We start from the raw sequence: 19,175 nt of genomic DNA on the forward strand, positions 1-19,175 counted from the left end.
TTCTCAGCAACCTTTCCTCATAACAGTTCCCAGGAGTGAAGCTTTAATATACTTGTGCAACTGTCTTTTCCTCTAACTCTGAGCAAAAACAAGCAGAAAACCAATTTTCAGGTTCAGAAAAATCCTCCAGGGCTGGCAGAGCCTTCCTTTTGTTTCCTGACAAATAGCTTGTTGACACTGAAAACAAAAGGTGTATTTTCTGCCACTGCTTCTGGCTTTCCTTTTGACAAGGATTTGTGGACGTGTTCAGCTTCTACCATTTCAAAGTCCAGTGGTTGGCATTTACATAGGTTATAAACTTTGGTTATTTATGCTAGCATTATTATTGGTTATTATTAATGATATCATCTTTAGTGGGTAGCTGGGTGCACAGGGTCAAATTATTAAAAAAGAAAAAAACTGTTTTTTCTGACCTTTAGTGAACTCTTTGTCTCACTCTTTGTCTGCCTGGGAACACCTGCTTCATTTAAACCCCTAAAAAGGCAGTGAAATTAGTGCACATCTGTGATGGTAGCTGCAGGCATACACACACACACACACACACACACACACACACACACACACACACTTACACATCCACATCCACATATATGTGTGTGTCTCTGCCACATATGGATAAAGATTAGTAGAGATTTTGTTTTTCATTGTATGTTTGCCAAATGTGAAAGACAATTTCATTTAAACATTTTGATTTTTATATGGATTTAAGAGATATCTATGAACAAATCCTACATTATTTATTCTATTAGAATCAAAAATATTATTTCTGTTCTGTGTATAGTTATTTTTCATAAAATGGTGCTCTTGCCTTTAAACAGATTGCTCACTTTTCTTTGGCTAACGAGCCATTGCTTCCAAGAAGACCCTTGGAGGATACTCATAGCTCCTGGTATTTTGCATTTCCATAAACATCAGTGATAGAAATGAGTGGAATTGATGGACACTGTTTATTCCTTAATTAGAAAAAAAAACTGCTGATAGATCTTGGCCAAACTGCAGTTGAAAAACCTGGATATTGGCTTCAATCCTAGAGTGGATTATGATCCTCACTCATTTACTTCTCTCAAAGATTCAGTTCAGTTTTTCTCCACAGCTCTATTTATTCTGATTACTTTGACTTTAGGAACACACAGGAAAACCCTCTGGAATTACTGCCGCCTACTAAGAGTGATTTTAAAAATGCACTCTCCCTCTTCCTTCTTTTGCTTCTTTTTTCTTTCTCCTTTGCACTTATCACCTTCGAACACACTATATAGTAACTCATTTATTTTGTTTATTGCTGTCTTTCCCGATTAGTACGTGAGCTCCACAGAGGCGGCGCTTATTGTTTCTTTCATTGACTGCTGTAATTCTACCAACTAGAACTGTGCCTGGCACAGTGTAGGTGCTTGAATGAATGGTTGCAATTGTTGAATGAAAAATGAATGAGTGAATGGATTTTATGGTGGTAGACTCTGGTTATAGCTTTGTCACCAGCTCTTGTGTGAACCTGGAAAAAACACTTAGCCTTACTGAGGAAGATGAGTATTTTCTGTCACAGGCATCACTGAGAATTTAATGAAATGATGGATTCTTTTCCCAGAAAAGTGCATGTACTCTTTCAAACACATTTACAGTGAGTTTCAAAGATTTACCCATGGGCCCAGATAAAAATTTCTTTCCAGCTCTAAACTGATCAACTCTCCTGTGTTCCTCCCACAGAAGAATTCTTCCTTGTTCCCACCCTTCATACTGTCATCTCTTAAATTTATTGTTTAAATAATTTTTAAAGAACAAGTCAAAATTTTCTATCATTTTTGCTGGTGTGCCCCAAACTTAATATTCTCTACCATGCTAAATCTTAAATGCAATATCTTATCCTCCTAATGAACTTTTTGAATTTTGCTGAAGATCTACTTCTTCCATGGAGTTAGTAGTTTCCACATGGAATTACCTATAAACATCAAAGAAATGGTTTTCTTGTTTCTTCCTTTAATGGACCCTTCTCCCCCCCTGTTGCCCACCAAACCAATCTGCTCACAGACACCTTGTTGGTTCTTTACTTGTGCACATGCCCTTGCCCTTCATTTCTTTGGATTTCTCATCTTTTCCAAATCCGTATTCACTTAAGAAAATACACTTAAAGTGTATTTTCTTTAAGAAGGCGTCCATCGCTGACTCACTGTTAGTTGTTCATATCTCTGGCGGTACACCCTTGGTGATTAAATGTTCTTTTTGTTTTATCACTTTCTTTTTGAGTTATTACTCAGTTAAAAAGGTCTTTTATCCCACCCTCGATACTCTAAGATTCTCAAAGGAAAGGAAATACACCCTTCTTTTCCTCTTTTGCTTTTTTCACCTGTTCTCCATATAGGTATTATGAAGTAAATATTACTGATATATTTCAGCTTATAAAGCACATAGAAAATTATATCAATATTACCCTGTAGGGTAATAAGAAGGTTAAGATATTTTAAAGATGTTTACTATCTTTTATTTGGATAAAGGATTTAATGAAAGTAAGGGATGACACAGTACATCCTTTAGTGTTAAAATGATAAGTACCACGGCTGAAACGTGGACCTGAACCTCTGGTTTTGCTGGTGTCTGTTCTAATAGTGGGCACCTGTGCTGTATCAGTCATAAAATACTTTGAATATCACCTCCGATATTGGCAAAAAAGAAGACAGATACTCCTCATTTTTTCTTTTTGTATGAGAAACCTGTATCCAGTAAATGCAGACGGGGCTGCAAGTCCAAAGCATAGCATTATTAACCCATCCAGAGCAGGTGCACACAGGGACTACCAGCTGATTAGAGTCAAATGTTTGGTCTTGTTTATTCCATGAAAGTGGTCCCAAAGAACAAGTTATTTTGTAGCTTTTTAAAGGATACTCAGTGGCTTAAATAAAGTGGGATGAGATAATATCATTCATGACACCAGAAATTAAAATTCTTTAAAGTTAAGTGAATTTAAAAGTTCCTTTTATTTTTGTCTTGGAATGAGAAAGGAAATGATTCATGAAAGTAGGTAACTATTTTTTTGGTAGGAAACTAAGTGGGGCTGTCACTCTGAAATTAGTGACCCATATAACTTTTAAAAATAAACGCTACTACCCCAAAGCTTATTGATATAAGGAATCCGAATGAACATTTGTGGTGTTTTGTGAAGTAAAGCATTTCCCTAGGAATTATAAAATCAACTGCGTATACTTTCTTTGGATGGGACAAAGGTAGAAACTATTTAATGGTTAATGCTTTCAACTCTAACCCATATTCCTCTAGTTTCTAGGACAAACATTATCACAAATGTTGTACAAAAACAAAGCAGACAGATTAAAATTTACACTTTTATCTCAGGCTTGATGATTGGAAATACCATAATATATGTGCACATCTTGTTTTTTATTTTAAAAGAGACATCAATATTAGCTTTTACTTCCTTTTACACAGTCGGGAATTGTTGTGAAGCAAAAACACTGCCTTGAGATTAAATGCCCATCTGAACTTTGCTGTATTCTTTGTAAACCTTTTGTGAGGAATTGCATACTTTTGATGACTAGACTCAGGGAAGTGGATTCAGGTTACAATCAGATTCTTTCATAAACACACGGTACATACCTTCCTCAGTGGGGAAAGTACCAATTCACCTTACTTCCTCCCTAAGAAAATTCCTTCAAAAGCCCCTTTTGTGATGACTATAAAGGTGAATAATAGCAACAAAAAAGCTTTATCAAATGACCCACGCAAGGAATTTCCTGTTTCCTCTGTGACTGCAAGTCATACTTCAGATACTGGATGTGACATTGTCAGTTTATCACACACGGTTTTCATGTGTGCAGACCTGACATGCTTGTGTTTTGGAGAACAGAAGAGTCAGCCTCAGTTTTGGTCTCTACATTCATGTGGAAGTGTTTTTCCTCTTTGGGAGAAGAGAGCGGTCAGATTGGAATCTGTGGTCTGAGGCCAATTAACATTCGAATCTGTGCTGCAACTGGCCCAGAGCAGATAAGGCTTCTCTCTTAAGTGCTTTACCCTCCATGCACTGTGGCAAGCACAGATAAAAGGTTACGTGAAAACACAGGTGTTATCTAAAGTCCAACATTCAGTATAAACCAAAAGACTATATAAGATGCCCACATTGAGGTACAATGTGTTAACTGTTCATCAACAAGTATTTATTTAACTGCTCCAAAAGGCATATGTGGTGTTATCAGACTCAGTCTCTGTGCCAGGAAAGCCTGCAGCCTCAGGTGAACACAGGGAATAATCTAAAAATAAAAAGTAACACTGTGCAGCACTAGCTTTTGTGTGCTCCATTCCAAACCAGAGGAGTAGAGGCTGAGAACTGTGGGAATCGTGGGTAGGCAGGTTTAAGTAATGCTACCACCGACAACGGTGAGAGGATGTGTTTAGCTGGAGCACAGTTGATGTAGGGAAGATAAGATTGAAGAAATGGATGGCATCTAGATGGAGGTGGGCTTGGAATTCCAGGTTAATAAGGATTTTCGTCCATAAGCAAAGGGAACCCTTAAAACTTTTTTTTTTTTTTTTTTTTTGCCGTACGCAGACCTCTCACTGTTGTGGCCTCTCCCGTTGCGGAGCACAGGCTCCGGTCGCGCAGGCTCAGCGGCCATGGCTAACGGGCCCAGCCACTCTGCGGCATGTGGGATCTTCCCGGATCGGGGCACGAACCCGTGTCCCTTGCATCGGCAGGCAGACTCTCAACCACTGCGCCACCTTAAAGGGAAGCCCACCTTAAAACTTTTTTAATGTGTATGTACCAGTGAGATGTCGCAGGTCATATTTTCAGATGATTAATCTAGTGGTGGTGGTGTAAGCAAGGGGGAGAGAGACTGAGGTGATGTACATACAACTTGTAGCAACAGTGCCTGGCTCCTTGTGTGTGATCTGGAAGTGGAAGCTATTAAGATTAAAGATAAGAGATAGCAAAATATTACCAGGGTCCAAATAGTGATGATGCATTGGACAAAGTTTGTGGTGGGGAAAATGGAAAGGAAGGAAAGAATAAGAAAATACACGGAGCAGTATTATTATTATTATTTTGTCCTTATCATGGTAGAGGAGTGGGGAAAAGTGACAGCGTTCATTTACTGCAAGCCAAGGGGGATGCTGAGCCTAAGGAGATTTTTGTAGAGGGGAAGGGACATGATTGCCTGGACCATAAGGAACTGGATATTGGCTTTCCTGGCAATGTTGCTGAAACACAGATCAATGCAGGCGAGCCATATAGAACTTCCATAGCTCGAGGGGTTATGATTCCAAGCCTTACATTTAGGCACCATAAATGGCTAAATGTGATTATGAGCGTACCCTGCAAACTGTAGTTATTTTGCAAAAATGTTAGTGTCACTGATCCTCCCAAACCACACTGGTGAGGACAATAGGTGGGTTTATCCCTGATAACGTGTGTAACTGTGATGACAACAATAAAAATACCCCTAGCCTGCATTCCACCAGGGGAGGCGCCCAGGGCACTTTCCCCATGGTGGCTATGGGTCAAGTTGATCTACCCACTTTCCCACATGGAAGATCCATGTGTTTTTCTGGGACTGGTTTTAGGAGTTTGTTTTTTTAGGGTCTGTCTACTGTGGTTTAAGGCCAGCTGTCCTGGATTTTAGGGAGACATTGGGGAAAGAAATTGTTTGTTAAATTTTGTAAACTTTAGCCAGCAGTTACTAAGGATGGGTTTTCCCTTTTAAAAAACGTAGGAGGAAATTACCTCCATCTGATTGGAATTATGAGTGTCCTACTGCATGCCAGTCAGTGAGGCAGCAGAGTGGATAGAATAAGACTCCAGTAAATGAAATGAGGAAACATTCGTGGAGACACCACATCTATTAACAGGTTGATTTCCCTCAATTTTGATTGACATCTATATTATTTAAACTTTTTTTTCTTTAGGAAAAATGTAATACATACACACAATCAAAAAATAAACTGTACAAAACAGTGTTGGGTAACCTTCCACAAATGTTCTATAAATATTCAAGAGTGTGTATAAACACATCCTGCTTTTCTTTTCTTTACTTAATTTATTTATTGTTTTATACAGCAGGTTCTTATTAGTCATCCATTTTATACACGTCAGTGTATACATGTCAATCCCAATCTCCCAATTCATCACACCAGCCCCACCCCCCGCTGCTTTCCCTGCTTGGTGTCCATACGTCTGTTCTCTACATCTGTGTCTCAATTTCTGCCCTGCAAACCGGTTCATCTGTACCATTTTTCTAGGTTCCACATATATGTGTTAATATGCGATATTTGTTTTTCTCTTTCTGACTTACTTCACTCTGTATGACACTCTCTAGATCCATCCATGTCTCTACAAATGACCCAATTTCGTTCCTTTTTATGGCTGAGTACAACTCCATTGTATATATGTACGACATCTTCTTTATCCATTCGTCTGTCGATGGGCATTTAGGTTGCTTCCATGTCCTGGCTATTGTAAATAGTGCTGCAATGAACGTTGGGGTGCATGTGTCTTTTTGAATTATGGTGTTCTCTGGGTATATGCCCAGTAGTGGGATTGCTGGGTTACAGGGTAATTCTATTTTTAGTTTTTTAAGGAACCTCCATACTGTTCTCCATAGTGGCTGTATCAATTTACATTCCCACCAACAGTGCAAGAGGGTTCCCTTTTCTCCACACCCTCTCCAGCATTTGTTGTTTGTAGATTTTCTGATGATGCCCATTCTAACTGGTGTGAGGTGATACCTCATTGTAATTTTGATTTGCATTTCTCTAATAATTAGTGATGTTGAGCAGCTTTTCATGTACTTCTTGGCCATCTGTATGTCTTCTTTGGAGAAATGTCTATTTAGGTCTTCTGCCCATTTTTGGATTGGGTTGTTTGTTTCTTTAATATTGAGCTGCATGAGCTGTTTATATATTTTGGAGATTAATCCATTGTCCGTTGATTCGTTTGCAAATATTTTGTCCCATTCTGAGGGTTATCTTTTCGTCTTGCTTATGGTTTCCTTTGCTGTGCAAAAGCTTTTAAGTTTCATTAGGTCCCATTTGTTTATTTTTGGTTTTATTTCCATTACTCTAGGAGGTGGATCAAAAAAGATCTTGCTGTGATTTATGTAAAAGAGTGTTCTTCCTAGGTTTTCCTCTAAGAGTTTTATAGTGTCCGGTCTTACATTTAGGTCTCTAATCCATTTTGAGTTTATTTTTGTGCATGGTGTTAGGGAGTGTTCTAATTTTATTCTTTTACATGTAGCTGTCCAGTTTTCCCAGCACCACTTATTGAAGAGACTGTCTTTTCTCCATTGTATATCCTTGCCTCCTTTGTCATAGATTAGTTGACCATAGATGCGTGGGTTTATCTCTGGACTTTTTATCTTGTTCCATTGATCTATATTTCTGCTTTTGTGCCAGTACCATATTGTCTTGATTATTATAGCTTTGTAGTATAGTCTGAAGTCAGGGAGTCTGATTCTTCCAGCTCCTTTTTTTTCCCTCAAGACTGCTTTGGCTATTCGGGGTCTTTTGTGTCTCCATACAAATTTTAAGATTTTTTGTTCTATTTCTGTAAAAACTGCCATTGGTAATTTGATAGGGATTGCATTGAATCTGTAGATTGCTTTGCATAGTATAGTCATTTTCACAATATTGTTTATTCCAATCCAAGAGCATGGTATATCTCTCCATCTGTTGGTATCATCTTTAATTTTTTTATCAGTATCTTATAGTTTTCTGCATACAGGTCTTTTGTCTCCCTAGGTAGGTTTATTCCTAGGTATTTTATTCTTTTTGTTGCAATGGTAAATGGGAGTGCTTCCTTAATTTCTCTTTCAGATTTTTCATTGTTAATGTATAGGAATGGAAGAGATTTCTGAGCATTAATTTTGTATCCTGCAGCGTTACCAAATTCATTGATTAGCTCTAGTAGTTTTCTGGTGGCATCTTTAGGATTCTCTATATATAGTATTACGTCATCTGCAAACAGTGACAGTTTTACTTCTTCTTCTCCAATTTGTATTCATTTTATTTCTTTTTCTTCTCTGATTGCCATGGCTAGGACTTCCAAATCTATGTTGAATAATAGTGGTGAGGGTGGATATCCTTGTCTTTTTCCTGATCTTAGAGGAAATGCTTTCAGTTTTTTACCATTGAGAATGATGTTTGCTGTGGGTTTGTCACATATGGCCTTTATTATGTTGAGGTAGGTTCCCTCTATGCCCACTTTCTGGAGAATTTTTATCATAAATGGGTGTTGAATTTTGTCAGAAACTTTTTTTGCATCTATTGAGATGATCATATGGTTTTGATTCTTCAGTTTGTTAATATGGTGTATCACATTGATTGATTTGCGTATATTGAAGAATCCTTGCATCCCTGGGATAAATCCCACTTGATCATGGTGTATGATCCTTTTAATGTGTTGTTGGATTCTGTTTGCTAGTACTCTTTTTTTTGTTTTTTGGCTGCCTTGGGTCTTCGTTGCTGTGCGCGGGCTTTTCTCTAGTTGCGGCGAGCGGGGGCTACTCTTCGTTGCGGTGCACGGGCTTCTCATTGCGGTGGCTTCTCTTGTTGCGGAGCACGGGCTCTAGGCACGCGGGCTTCAATAGTTGCAGCACGCGGGCTCAGTAGTTGTGGCCCATGGGCTTAGTTGCTCTGCGGCATGTCGGATCTTCCCGGACCAGGGCTCGAACCCGTGTCCCCTGCACTGGCAGGCAAATTCTTAACCACTGCGCCACCAGGGAAGCCCTGTTTGCTAGTATTTTGTTAAGGATTTTTGCATCTATATTCATTAGTGATATTGGTCTATAATTTTCTTTTTTAGTAGTACCTTTTCTGGTTTTGGTATCAGGGTGATGGTGGCATCATAGAATGAGTTTGGGAGTGTTCCCTCCTCTGCATATTTTTGGAAGAGTCTGAGAAGGATGGGTGTTAGCTCTTCTCTAAATGTTTGATAGAATACACCTGTGAAGCCATCTGGTCCTGGACTTTTGTTTGTTGGAAGATTTTTAATCACAGTTTCAATTTCATTACTTGTGATTGGTCTGTTCATACTTTCTATTTCTTCCTGGTTCAGCCTTGGAAGGTTATACCTCTCTAAGAATTTGTCCATTTCTTCCAGGTTGTTCATTTTATTGGCATAGAGTGCTTAGGATGTTTTATATTTCTGCAGTGTCTGTTGTAACTTCTCCTTTTTCATTTCTAATTTTATTGATTTGAGTCCTCTCCCTCTTTTTCTTGATGAGTCTGGCTAATGGTTTGGCAATTTTGTTTATCTTCTCAAAGAACCAGTATTTAGTTTTATTGATCTTTGCTATTGTTTTCTTTGTTTCAATTTCATTTGTTTCTGCTCTGATCTTTATGATTTCTTTCCTTCTGCTAACTTTGGGTTTTGTTTGTTCTTCTTTTTCTAGTTCCTTTAGGTGTAAGGTTAGATTGTTTATTTCACATTTTTCTTGTTTCTTGAGATAGGCTTGTATAGCTATAAACTTCCTTCTTAGAACTGCTTTTGCTGCATCCCATAGATTTTGGATCATTGTGTTTTCATTGTCATTTGTCTCTAGATATTTCTTGATTTCCTCTCTGGTTTCTTCAGTGATCTCTTGGTTATTGTTTGGGCTCCATGTGTTTGTGTTTTTTACATTTTTTTCCCCGTAGTCCATTTCTAATCTCATAGCGTTGTGGTCAGAAAAGATGCTTGGTAAGATTTCAGTTTTCTTAAATTTACTGAGGCTTGATTTGTGACCCAAGATGTGATCTATGCTGGAGAGTGTTCTGTGCACACTTGAGAAGAAAGTGTAATCTGCTCTTTTGGATGGAATGTCATATAAATATCACCTAAATCTATCTGGTCTATTGTGTCATTTAAGCTTGTGTTTCCTTATTAATTTTCTGTTTGGATGATCTGTCCATTGGTGTAAGTGAGGTGTTAAAGTCCCCCACTATTATTGTGTTACTGTCCATTTCCTCTTTTTTTTTTTTTTTGTGGTACGTGGGCCTCTCACTGCTGTGGCCTCTCCCGTTGCGGAGCACAGGCTCCGGACGTGCAGGCTCAGCGGCGATGGCTCACGGGCCCAGCCGCTCCGTGGCATGTGGGATCTTCCCAGACCAGGGCACGAACCTGTGTCCCCTGCATTGGCAGGCGGACTCTCAACCACTGTGCCACCAGGGAAGCCCCATTTCCTCTTTTATAGCTGTTAGCTGTTGCCTTATGTATTGAGGTGCTCCTATGTTGGGTGCATATATATATATAATTGTTATGTCTTCTTCTTGGATTGATCCCTTGATCATTATGTAGTGTCCTTCCTTGTCTCTTGTAACATTCTTTATTTTAAAGTCTATTTTATCTGATATGAGTATTGCTACTCCAGCTTTCTTTTGATTTCCATTTGCATGGAATATCTTTTTCCGTCCCTTTGCTTTCAGTCTGTGTGTGTCCCTAGGTCTGAAGTGGGTCTCTTGTAGACAGCATATATATGAGTCTTGTTTTTGTATCCATTCAGCAAGCCTGTGTCTTTTGGTTGGAGCACTTAATCCATTCACGTTTAAGGTAATTATTGATATGTATGTTCCTATGACCATTTTCTTAATTGTTTTGGGTTTGTTTTTTTAGGTCCTTCTCTTCTCTTGTGTTTCTCATTTAGAGAAGTTTTTTTAGCATTTGTTGCAGAGCTGGTTTGCTGGTGCTCAATTCTCTTAGCTTTTGCTTTTCTGTAAAGCTTTTGATTTCTCCTTCGAATCTGAATGAGATCCTTGCCAGGTAGAGTAATCTTTGTTGTAGGTTCTTCCCTTTCATCACTTTAAGTATCATGCCGCTCCCTTCTGGCTTGTAGAGTTTCTGCTGAGAAATCAGCTGTTGACCTTATGGGAGTTCCCTTGTATGTGATTTATCATTTTTCCCTTACTGCTTTCAATAATTTTTCTTTGTCTTTAACTTTTACCTATTTGATTACTATGTGTCTCGGCATGTTTCTCCTTGGGTTTATCCTGTATGGAACTCTGCGCTTCCTGGACTTGGGTGGCTATTTCCTTTCCCATGTTAGGGAAGTTTTTGACTATAATCTCTTCAACTATTTTCTCGGGTCCTTTCTCTCTCTCTTCTCCTTCTGGAACCCCTATAATGCGAGTGTTATTGTGTTTAATGTTGTCCCAGAGGTCTCTTAGGCTGTCTTTATTTCTTTGCATACTTTTTTCTTTATTCTGTTCTGCAGCAGTGAATTCCACCATTCTGTCTTCCGGGTCACTTATCCATTCTTCTGCCTCAGTTATTCTGCTATTGATTCCTTCTAGTGTAGTTTTCATTTCAGTTATTATATTGTTCATCTCTGTTTGTTCTTTAATTCTTCTAGATCTTTGTTAAACATTCTTGCATCTTCTCGATCTTTGCCTTCTTTCTTTTTCCGAGGTCCTGGATCATCTTCACTATCATTATTCTGAATTTTTTTTCTGGAAGTTTGCCTATGTCTACCACATTTACTTGTTTTGGGGGTTTTTATCTTGTTCCTTCATCTGGTACATAGCCCTCTGCCTTTTCATCTTGTCTGTCTTTCTGTGAATGTGGTTTTTGTTCCACAGGCTGCAGGATTGTAGTTCTTCTTGCTTCTGCTGTTTGCCCTCTGGTGGATCTATATTATTTAAATGTTGATATTCAGTAACACTGCATAAATTCTCATTTTTGTTTTTAAAAGACACATTGTGACTTTTTTTGTAAAATAACGTCCAGTTAATCACCTTACAGCTTTCGTTAACCTTTTTGCTTTAGTAAAATGGTCTACTGCCACCTGGTGGCAGCATGACCTAGTGAAGACTGGGCAGGCAGAACAGCAAAGTTAGTACAAATACAGTTAGAGAAGTGAGATCATGTTCACATATTCACTCATGTTCTGTCTTTACCTCAAATCCATCGTGTCTAAAACCAAATATATAATTTCTCCCTTAAATCAGTTCTCTTAAAATAGGTGCTATTAAGCGTGAATGTGGCCAGGCATGAAGCACTTTACACACATTATTTTTCTTCATCTCAAAAGAAGCCTACAGGGTAATGATTATTACTCCCACTTACAAATGAGGAAATCCAGGCATAACTTTCCCAGTGAGATGCTGTAGCTCTTACTTGTTGTTACACTCTGCCTTCTGATGTGCTGCTGAGTACATTGTCCTCCAGTCATGCAGATTGAAACCCTGGTGTCATGTTTGGTCTTCCATCTGTTTCACTGCTCATCTATAATCACCCACCCATATTCCTTTGAGATTTTTCTTGTAACTATCAATTCTGACGGCCAAAATCTCTAGTCCAGATCTTTATGACATGTAGGCTTTTGTAGCATATACCTGGTTGACTTCTTTCATTTTTTTGTGTATAAATAAATTGTGAAGTGATATAACTACATCTTATCGTAAACATCCAATTATAGAGAAGAATGCAGAGTAAAAAGTGAAAGTCTTTTGTCATCTATTTTGTCATCTCTCCCTAATGTCTGGAGAAGTAAGCACATATAATTTTTGGTTTGTTGGTTTTTAAAATATAAATAAAACTATAATATTCCTAGTACTCTGCAATTTACCCTTTTTCATTCAGCAGTATGTCTTGCAGATCTTTCTGTGTCCATGCTACAGAATTTACACACAATGGACACTCAAATGTTTGCAGAATGAATCTTAGATTTCAATTACATATTCCTTTCATCTAAAACAGGCGGTGTACTTTTTGCTCCATTTTCACCTAACTGAAGCATTTTTCTCCAAGGTTATAGGTTATTATGGATCTCTTCTCGTTTTTGGTTATTCTTAATCAAGATCTCTTTCATGGCAGGTATGGCATAGTAATAAAGATTATTTTCATTAAATATCAATAAAATGTGTATGTGAGTGTGTGTAGTATCATTTTATTGGATAATAATTTTTACATGTAAGTGCCAAATCTAACTTATTTTCAGATGTCTTGTGTAAATTTCCAACTTCTTTACTATTTCTGTACCTCAGTAGTTCTCAATCTTTGGTGTGCATAAGATTTACTGGGGAACTAATTATTAAAACCCAGATTTCCGGGCCCCACCTTCAGAGTTTCTGATTCACTTGGTATGACGTGAAGCCTGCAAATTTCCAACAAGTTTCTGTGTGATGCTGTTGCTGATCCGCATTTCGAGGATCACGATCTATAAGACTCTCCCCTGATGCTTTCTGCCTCCTAGGATATCCTGATGTCTTCTCAGCACTCACTGTTTACTGCACATAAGAACTACAGCTTAAAGAGAGCATTGAAAATGGCTGTGGCCTGTGGACAACGAGGCTTGGGGTGTACGTGCCCTTCCAGAGTGGGACCAGCAGGGGCTCTAAAGGCAGAACTGAGGAGAATGACAGTTCTGCCCATGGCTCAAACCACAAATTAAGGAGTGGGTTTCACCTGTGCAGAGGGTGGACCGAACTATCGGTTGCCCACCAGTCTGTACAGCAGCACATGCTCTAGCGATCACAATCTATAGCAGACGCATCATCTTTGAGTATGAAAAATGGCATTATAATGCCACTGCATCCAGAAAACAACGATTTATTTTCTTCACTTCTTGATGGCATCTCAGCCAAGTAAAATTCCAGGTATTAAGTGAGCTGATGCATCCATTCAAATAGTTACATGTATTTCATTCTTATTATCAATTCATTACTGGTGTGATTTGCCTTGTAAGGTGATTGTACAAGAATCCAGAATTCGGGGTGGTGGTGGTGGTGGTGGTGTGATGCATTGGGCAATTAGGATTGACGTGTATACACTGATGTGTATAAAATGGACGACTAATAAGAACCTGCTGTAAAAATAAATAAATTAAATTAAATTAAAAAAAAAAAAAGAATCCAGAATTGGTGAGACAGAGAGAATTTAAGAAAAAAAATTCATCACACAGTTCCTCTCTACAAATGTAGTAAAATTATTATATCTTTAATCATTTGATTTACAAAACCTGCTTGCTTATACATATATTAGGCAGAGAAAAGACATCATTTTATAAACTAGATTATCCAAAATACAAACGTAATGTATATATGTAAAGCTTATCTAATGGAGTATTTATTCTTTAGAATTATGAGATATATGAGATATAATTGTACTTCTAAGAATTTAATCTGTTAGATAAATTGTAATTCTTGTAAAGGTTTACATATTTATATTTGGACCAAACATTTTAATGATGCTGCATAATTAATGCACTAGAAATCAGGAAAATGCATGGGGTTGATAAGTATATTCGATCCATGTTGCTTCTTTGCTTGAAATATTTGTGTGAAGAAATTTTGCCATTGCTGGAAATGGAGTCTAAAAAAAAATTGCCTGAGTATTTTAACTATTAGCTTTCACTAAGCATGCTATCCATAAAAATATCTAATGTTTTTCATGTGTTTGTTTAAACTTTATATAAATAGTATTATAAAGGTATGTATCATTCTTCAACTTCCTTTTGTCCCTCAACAATTTATTTGTTTTAACTGCCAGATAGGATTCCATTTTATATCCATAATGAAGTTTATTTATTCCCCTACAATGGGCCTTTAGGTTGTTTCCAACTTTCCATGCTAGAATTCTTCAGTGAATGTGCTTGTGGTATATTTCCTTGAGCACACAGAGTATACAATCTAGAAGTGAAATTAAGTAGCATACAAATATTCAGCTTTACTAGATATTGCCAGATGTTCTCTGAATTAGTTGTATCAAATTGCATTGCCACTAGTATTATATAAAGGTTCTTGTTTCGTGTTTTTTCCAGTGCCTGAATGTGAGTTTTAAATTTTGTCCAGCCTGAAAAGTGTGAAAGTGCATTTCATTTTTTAAATTTAATATTCTTAATATTCCTAATTACTGGCAATAGACAGAGGCTGTACTTCTTTCCTTATTTTTATTAGTTATTGGGTTTTTCTTTTCTGTGATCTATCCAGTTATATACTGTGTCAGTTTTTCTACTGTGTTGTCTTTTTTTTTAGTGATTATAGGTCTCTATATAACCTGAATACTAATCTTATCCTTGTTTATATGCTCTGCAAATACCTCCTCCAGGTCTGTGGCTTATAGTTTAATTTTATTTCATGGTAATCTTGGTGTTGCAAGTTTTTAATTATGGTGTAATAAATATTATTAATCTTTTCCCTTAAGGCTCGTATGTCTTCTTTTTCTTTTTGTCTTGTGGAAGAAAACTTCCTTAGTCTAATAGTCTCAGAAAGTTTTAGAATGTGCCTTTTACATTAGGTTTTGTTTTTTTTTTCCGGTACGCGGGCCTCTCACTGTTGTGGCCTCTCCCGTTGCGGAGCACAGGCTCCAGACGCGCAGGCTCAGCGGCCATGGCTCACGGGCCCAGCCGCTCCGCGGCACGTGGGATCTTCCCGGACCAGGACACGAACCCGCGTCCCCTGCATCGGCAGGCGGACTCTCAACCACTGCGCCACCAGGGAAGCCCTTACATTAGGTTTTTAATCTATGTAAAATTGTTGTGTATGCTATAGGTAGCAGCAATTAATTTTTTTATATGGATTATGATTGGTACCAGCATCATTTATTGACTAATCCATCCTTTCATCACTAATTTGTATGTTTGGGTCTGTTTTTTATTATGTTCCATTATTCTATTGATATTTACTTATTTCTGCAATAGTGGAAAACATACGTTTCTATTTTTCTGTGAATTCATTCCATGGCCACCTTGGAATGTTTCCAAGCCTTTTAAAATTTCATTTGGACAAACAATAGCCTGTGGACATTAATTTGGTTCCTGATATTAAATCAATATGGTAGTCATTAGTGTAGTCTACCAAACGTTTCCAGTTTTCTGCCTTCAGGGAAATAGTAGGATTGCATTTTCTACTCTCTTTGGATTTAGTATGAACATACAACTTATTTCTCAGTGGGCTCATTCTTGAGCAGAAACTTTAAATAGAAACTCCAGGAACCAGCCTGTGATTTGCCACATTTTCCAATCCAGCCTGCCTAGTCAATCGTGGAAGCATGGAGATGGAAATTCTTTGATGGACATAGAGATGGACGTGGCACAGATAACCTTCAGTGGACGTGCAGTTGAGTGAAAAACAAATCTTTGTTGTCTTAAACCACTGAGATTTTTGGAGTTGTTCATTGTTCCAACATAATCTGGCATTTCCTGGCTAATATAGTTAATATTGTGTAATTTGCAATTTGATGATTGGGAAAATGGTAAACAAACATCTTACTTTTGTTAGAAGGTAATTATATTTTAATGTCTCTTTTTTTTCAATTTCTTCCCCTCTTCCTTCCAATTGTGTCACCCTTAGTGCACTCATATTCCCCAATACCCATGACCTGTCAAACCAATTGGAACCAATTTTTGAGGGCCTCTCCCAGCCTGCAATTTCTCACCTGGCCTGTATTTCTTCCCTCAAGCCTACATTTCTTCTCTTCGAGTGTTTACATTTTTAAAAATGATGCCTAGAAAGATAAATGTTTTACCTGAAGTCTTTAATGATAAAGATCGACATTATGACCCTACAGTGAAAGGTCATTAACGCAAAGCTGGCTGTCTCAGTTTCCTCTTATCACATTAGTGTCTGGTGACTTGATATATGTTTTAAACTGGTTCTGATATTAAAATCCATAATTCTTTGTTGGGGTTGATCACATTCACATTTACTGACTCTTGTAGTTCTGGAATGTTAGGGATAAGAGTGTAAAGATGAGAAGTGGAGGGGACACTAAGAAGATACTTCCCAGGCAGAAGTATCTTCTTCACATAATCTCTCCACCGATGAACATTTCCTTTTAAACATGCAAAACCATCTTATATTATGGGGGTCGGGGGGGTTGGGCAGTGATGGAGGGGAGAAACATGGGAATTAAAACCCAGAGAACTACATTTTTACTGTTCCCACTTTGATGTGAAATATATGAATCCCTGGATTGGAATGTTTGCCTCCTAACACCTAGAAGGTGTTAGGAGCGGCAGCGGACAGTCTGATGGTGATGTGAATAGTTTTAGAGCGTGGAACATGGCAAACTTACCGTGTGGTGGGCCCACCCTAGAAGCTTTGGATTTGACAGGAGAACACAGGGTTTCTCAGACAGAATGCAGGTGTGAGAAGACATGTGGTAGCAGAGGCATCAGCTAAATTTCTATTTTGTAATATATTAAAGACTCCTGGTGAGTGTTGCAGACATGCAGAAAAATCATGTCAAGTATCAAAAACTACCGTTTATACCTGTTATAGTTTCACTAAAGAGTATAAGTCCTTCTGATATTGGAACTTTCTTGCCAAACTTCTTGCTCCTTAAAAAAAAAGAATGTTGACTGGTTAATTAAAGTTTATCTCTCTCTCTTTTTAGGTGGTTCTTCGGAGCAATCAAGAGGGCAGATGCTGAAAAACAACTATTATATTCAGAAAATCAGACAGGTGCTTTTCTAATCAGAGAAAGTGAAAGTCAGAAAGGCAACTTCTCCCTTTCAGGTATGGGCATTGTTCTGTGTGATTTAAATGTGGATTTGAGAGTCTGTAGTCATGAACCTTCTGTGTGAACATGGACATGTTAATTTTAAATTTGCCTTATCTGTTATCTTCACAATAGTACCAAAATTAAATCTATTGACCTACTCAAGAGTAATGTAAAAATTAGCAAAACAATTTCTGTCTGTGGCTAGATGTGACTATAAATGTTTCAAATACACACACTCTAGGTATGAGATGAAAAATATATGGATCTGCCTGTGTTTTCTCACTTTTGCATTATCTAGGAGCCTATCCATTTAGGGAAATGATAAGCAAGAAGCAAAGTCTAAACTGTTGTCAAAATTGATCTTGCCATAATACCCATTTTTTTTTCTTTTTGCATTTCATTTGTCTTTGCCTGGTAAATAGAAAATGAATTGAAATGCTGAATGCAAATGTGCTTAATTAACCAATGACATGTAACATTTGGTCAAATGTAGTTTTCCAGCTGAGAGTCAAGTGCATGTTTACAATACCCTAGGAAAGAAAAAGCACAGGAGACCTGAGAATTATCTTTAAGTGTTACAGGTGCTTATATATTAGGTAGTCATTAGTTAGCCAAAAGCTAGATTAAATGTTTTAGATTCTAGCATTAAAAATATAGAAGTAGAATATTTCCATGAGGAAAACAAAGAAAAAGTAGAATTAACTGAGTCATATCTCTGAATAATTCCCAGGCTACAGTGACTATGCTGAACACTTTCTTAGTAGAATATTATGGAGCAAAACAGCTTTACAGGCTTAGAACAAAATTACAAGGATATTGGCTGGTATGTGCCGAGAATACTGTAATGCTTGCTTATGGGTTTAGCAAGCTTTGTAGGCCCTACTTGGAGACTAGCATAACATTATAGATTCCTTTTCAATGAAGTCAAACCATTTAGAGTCTTTCAAACAAATTATCTGATTGCTGTGCATTCACTAGGGGACAAAGTAAATGCAGACCATTATGTCCTACTGAAAGGATAATTTTCTTATTAGCCAGAAGGAGGACTATACAGGAGAAAAATGGAAAGAAAAGGGTCTTCGATATAATCTACATTAAAATGAACAAACAAGTGTACAACGCAATTGCTGACTGTTGATTACCACTAAGGATCTTCAGGTATACCAGTCATGGATTTATTTCTCAGGGCAGTTGTCTCCTAATCAGTCGGAATTGATGGTCTTCAATTTTGCTGAAAGTTATGCTGCTAAAGGAAGGCAAATAATATCCCTTTTCTATCTCTGTCTTTCCCACGTGAGTTTTCCTTAGAAGTATTGTCTTTATTCCTCAGGCGACAGTGGCTCGCAGCTGTCAGAGAAGCGCTTCCTGAGGGGGGCATGATTTATTGATGCTGCGGCAGGGCTGCCGACACACAGCAGCCCAAGGTTGGGGTGGGTGCTAATTGGCTTGTTGTGATCTTGCCTGGCTGTCAGCTCTTGTGAGGTCTGAGTAGAGAGTTGGGGAGAGAGTTAGGGCTATGACACCTCTCATAGCGGCAAGACACTAATTAGCTGTGAATTACAGCAGTGCTTTTGGATATCATGTATTATACGTGGTAGCCAGAGAATCCATCTTCATTAGATGCATGACAGGTAGTTTTAGGGGCTTTACTGTTATTTGTCATTGGTAGAGAATTGTTTTTCTGATGAAAAATATAAAATTCTGACTGCATGTCAACTAGTTTAGCTATTTCTTGACTTCAGTCAATTACTTTAAAGGAAAT

The 19,175-nt window shown here is 37.8% G+C and overlaps 1 protein-coding gene across 1 annotated transcript in view; it reads left to right on the forward strand.

Annotated features, from left to right (window-relative positions):
* FRK (fyn related Src family tyrosine kinase) overlaps window positions 1–19,175 on the forward strand; it is an 89,439-nt gene that overhangs the window by 30,113 nt on the left and 40,151 nt on the right. The window contains exon 2 of the mRNA XM_067702309.1: window positions 17,306–17,427. Coding sequence (XP_067558410.1) covers window positions 17,306–17,427 — 122 coding nt within the window. The remainder of the gene's footprint in view (window positions 1–17,305; window positions 17,428–19,175) is intronic.

The sequence above is a fragment of the Pseudorca crassidens genome, chromosome 13, assembly GCF_039906515.1.
Source record: "Pseudorca crassidens isolate mPseCra1 chromosome 13, mPseCra1.hap1, whole genome shotgun sequence".
Lineage (NCBI taxonomy): Eukaryota > Metazoa > Chordata > Mammalia > Artiodactyla > Delphinidae > Pseudorca > Pseudorca crassidens.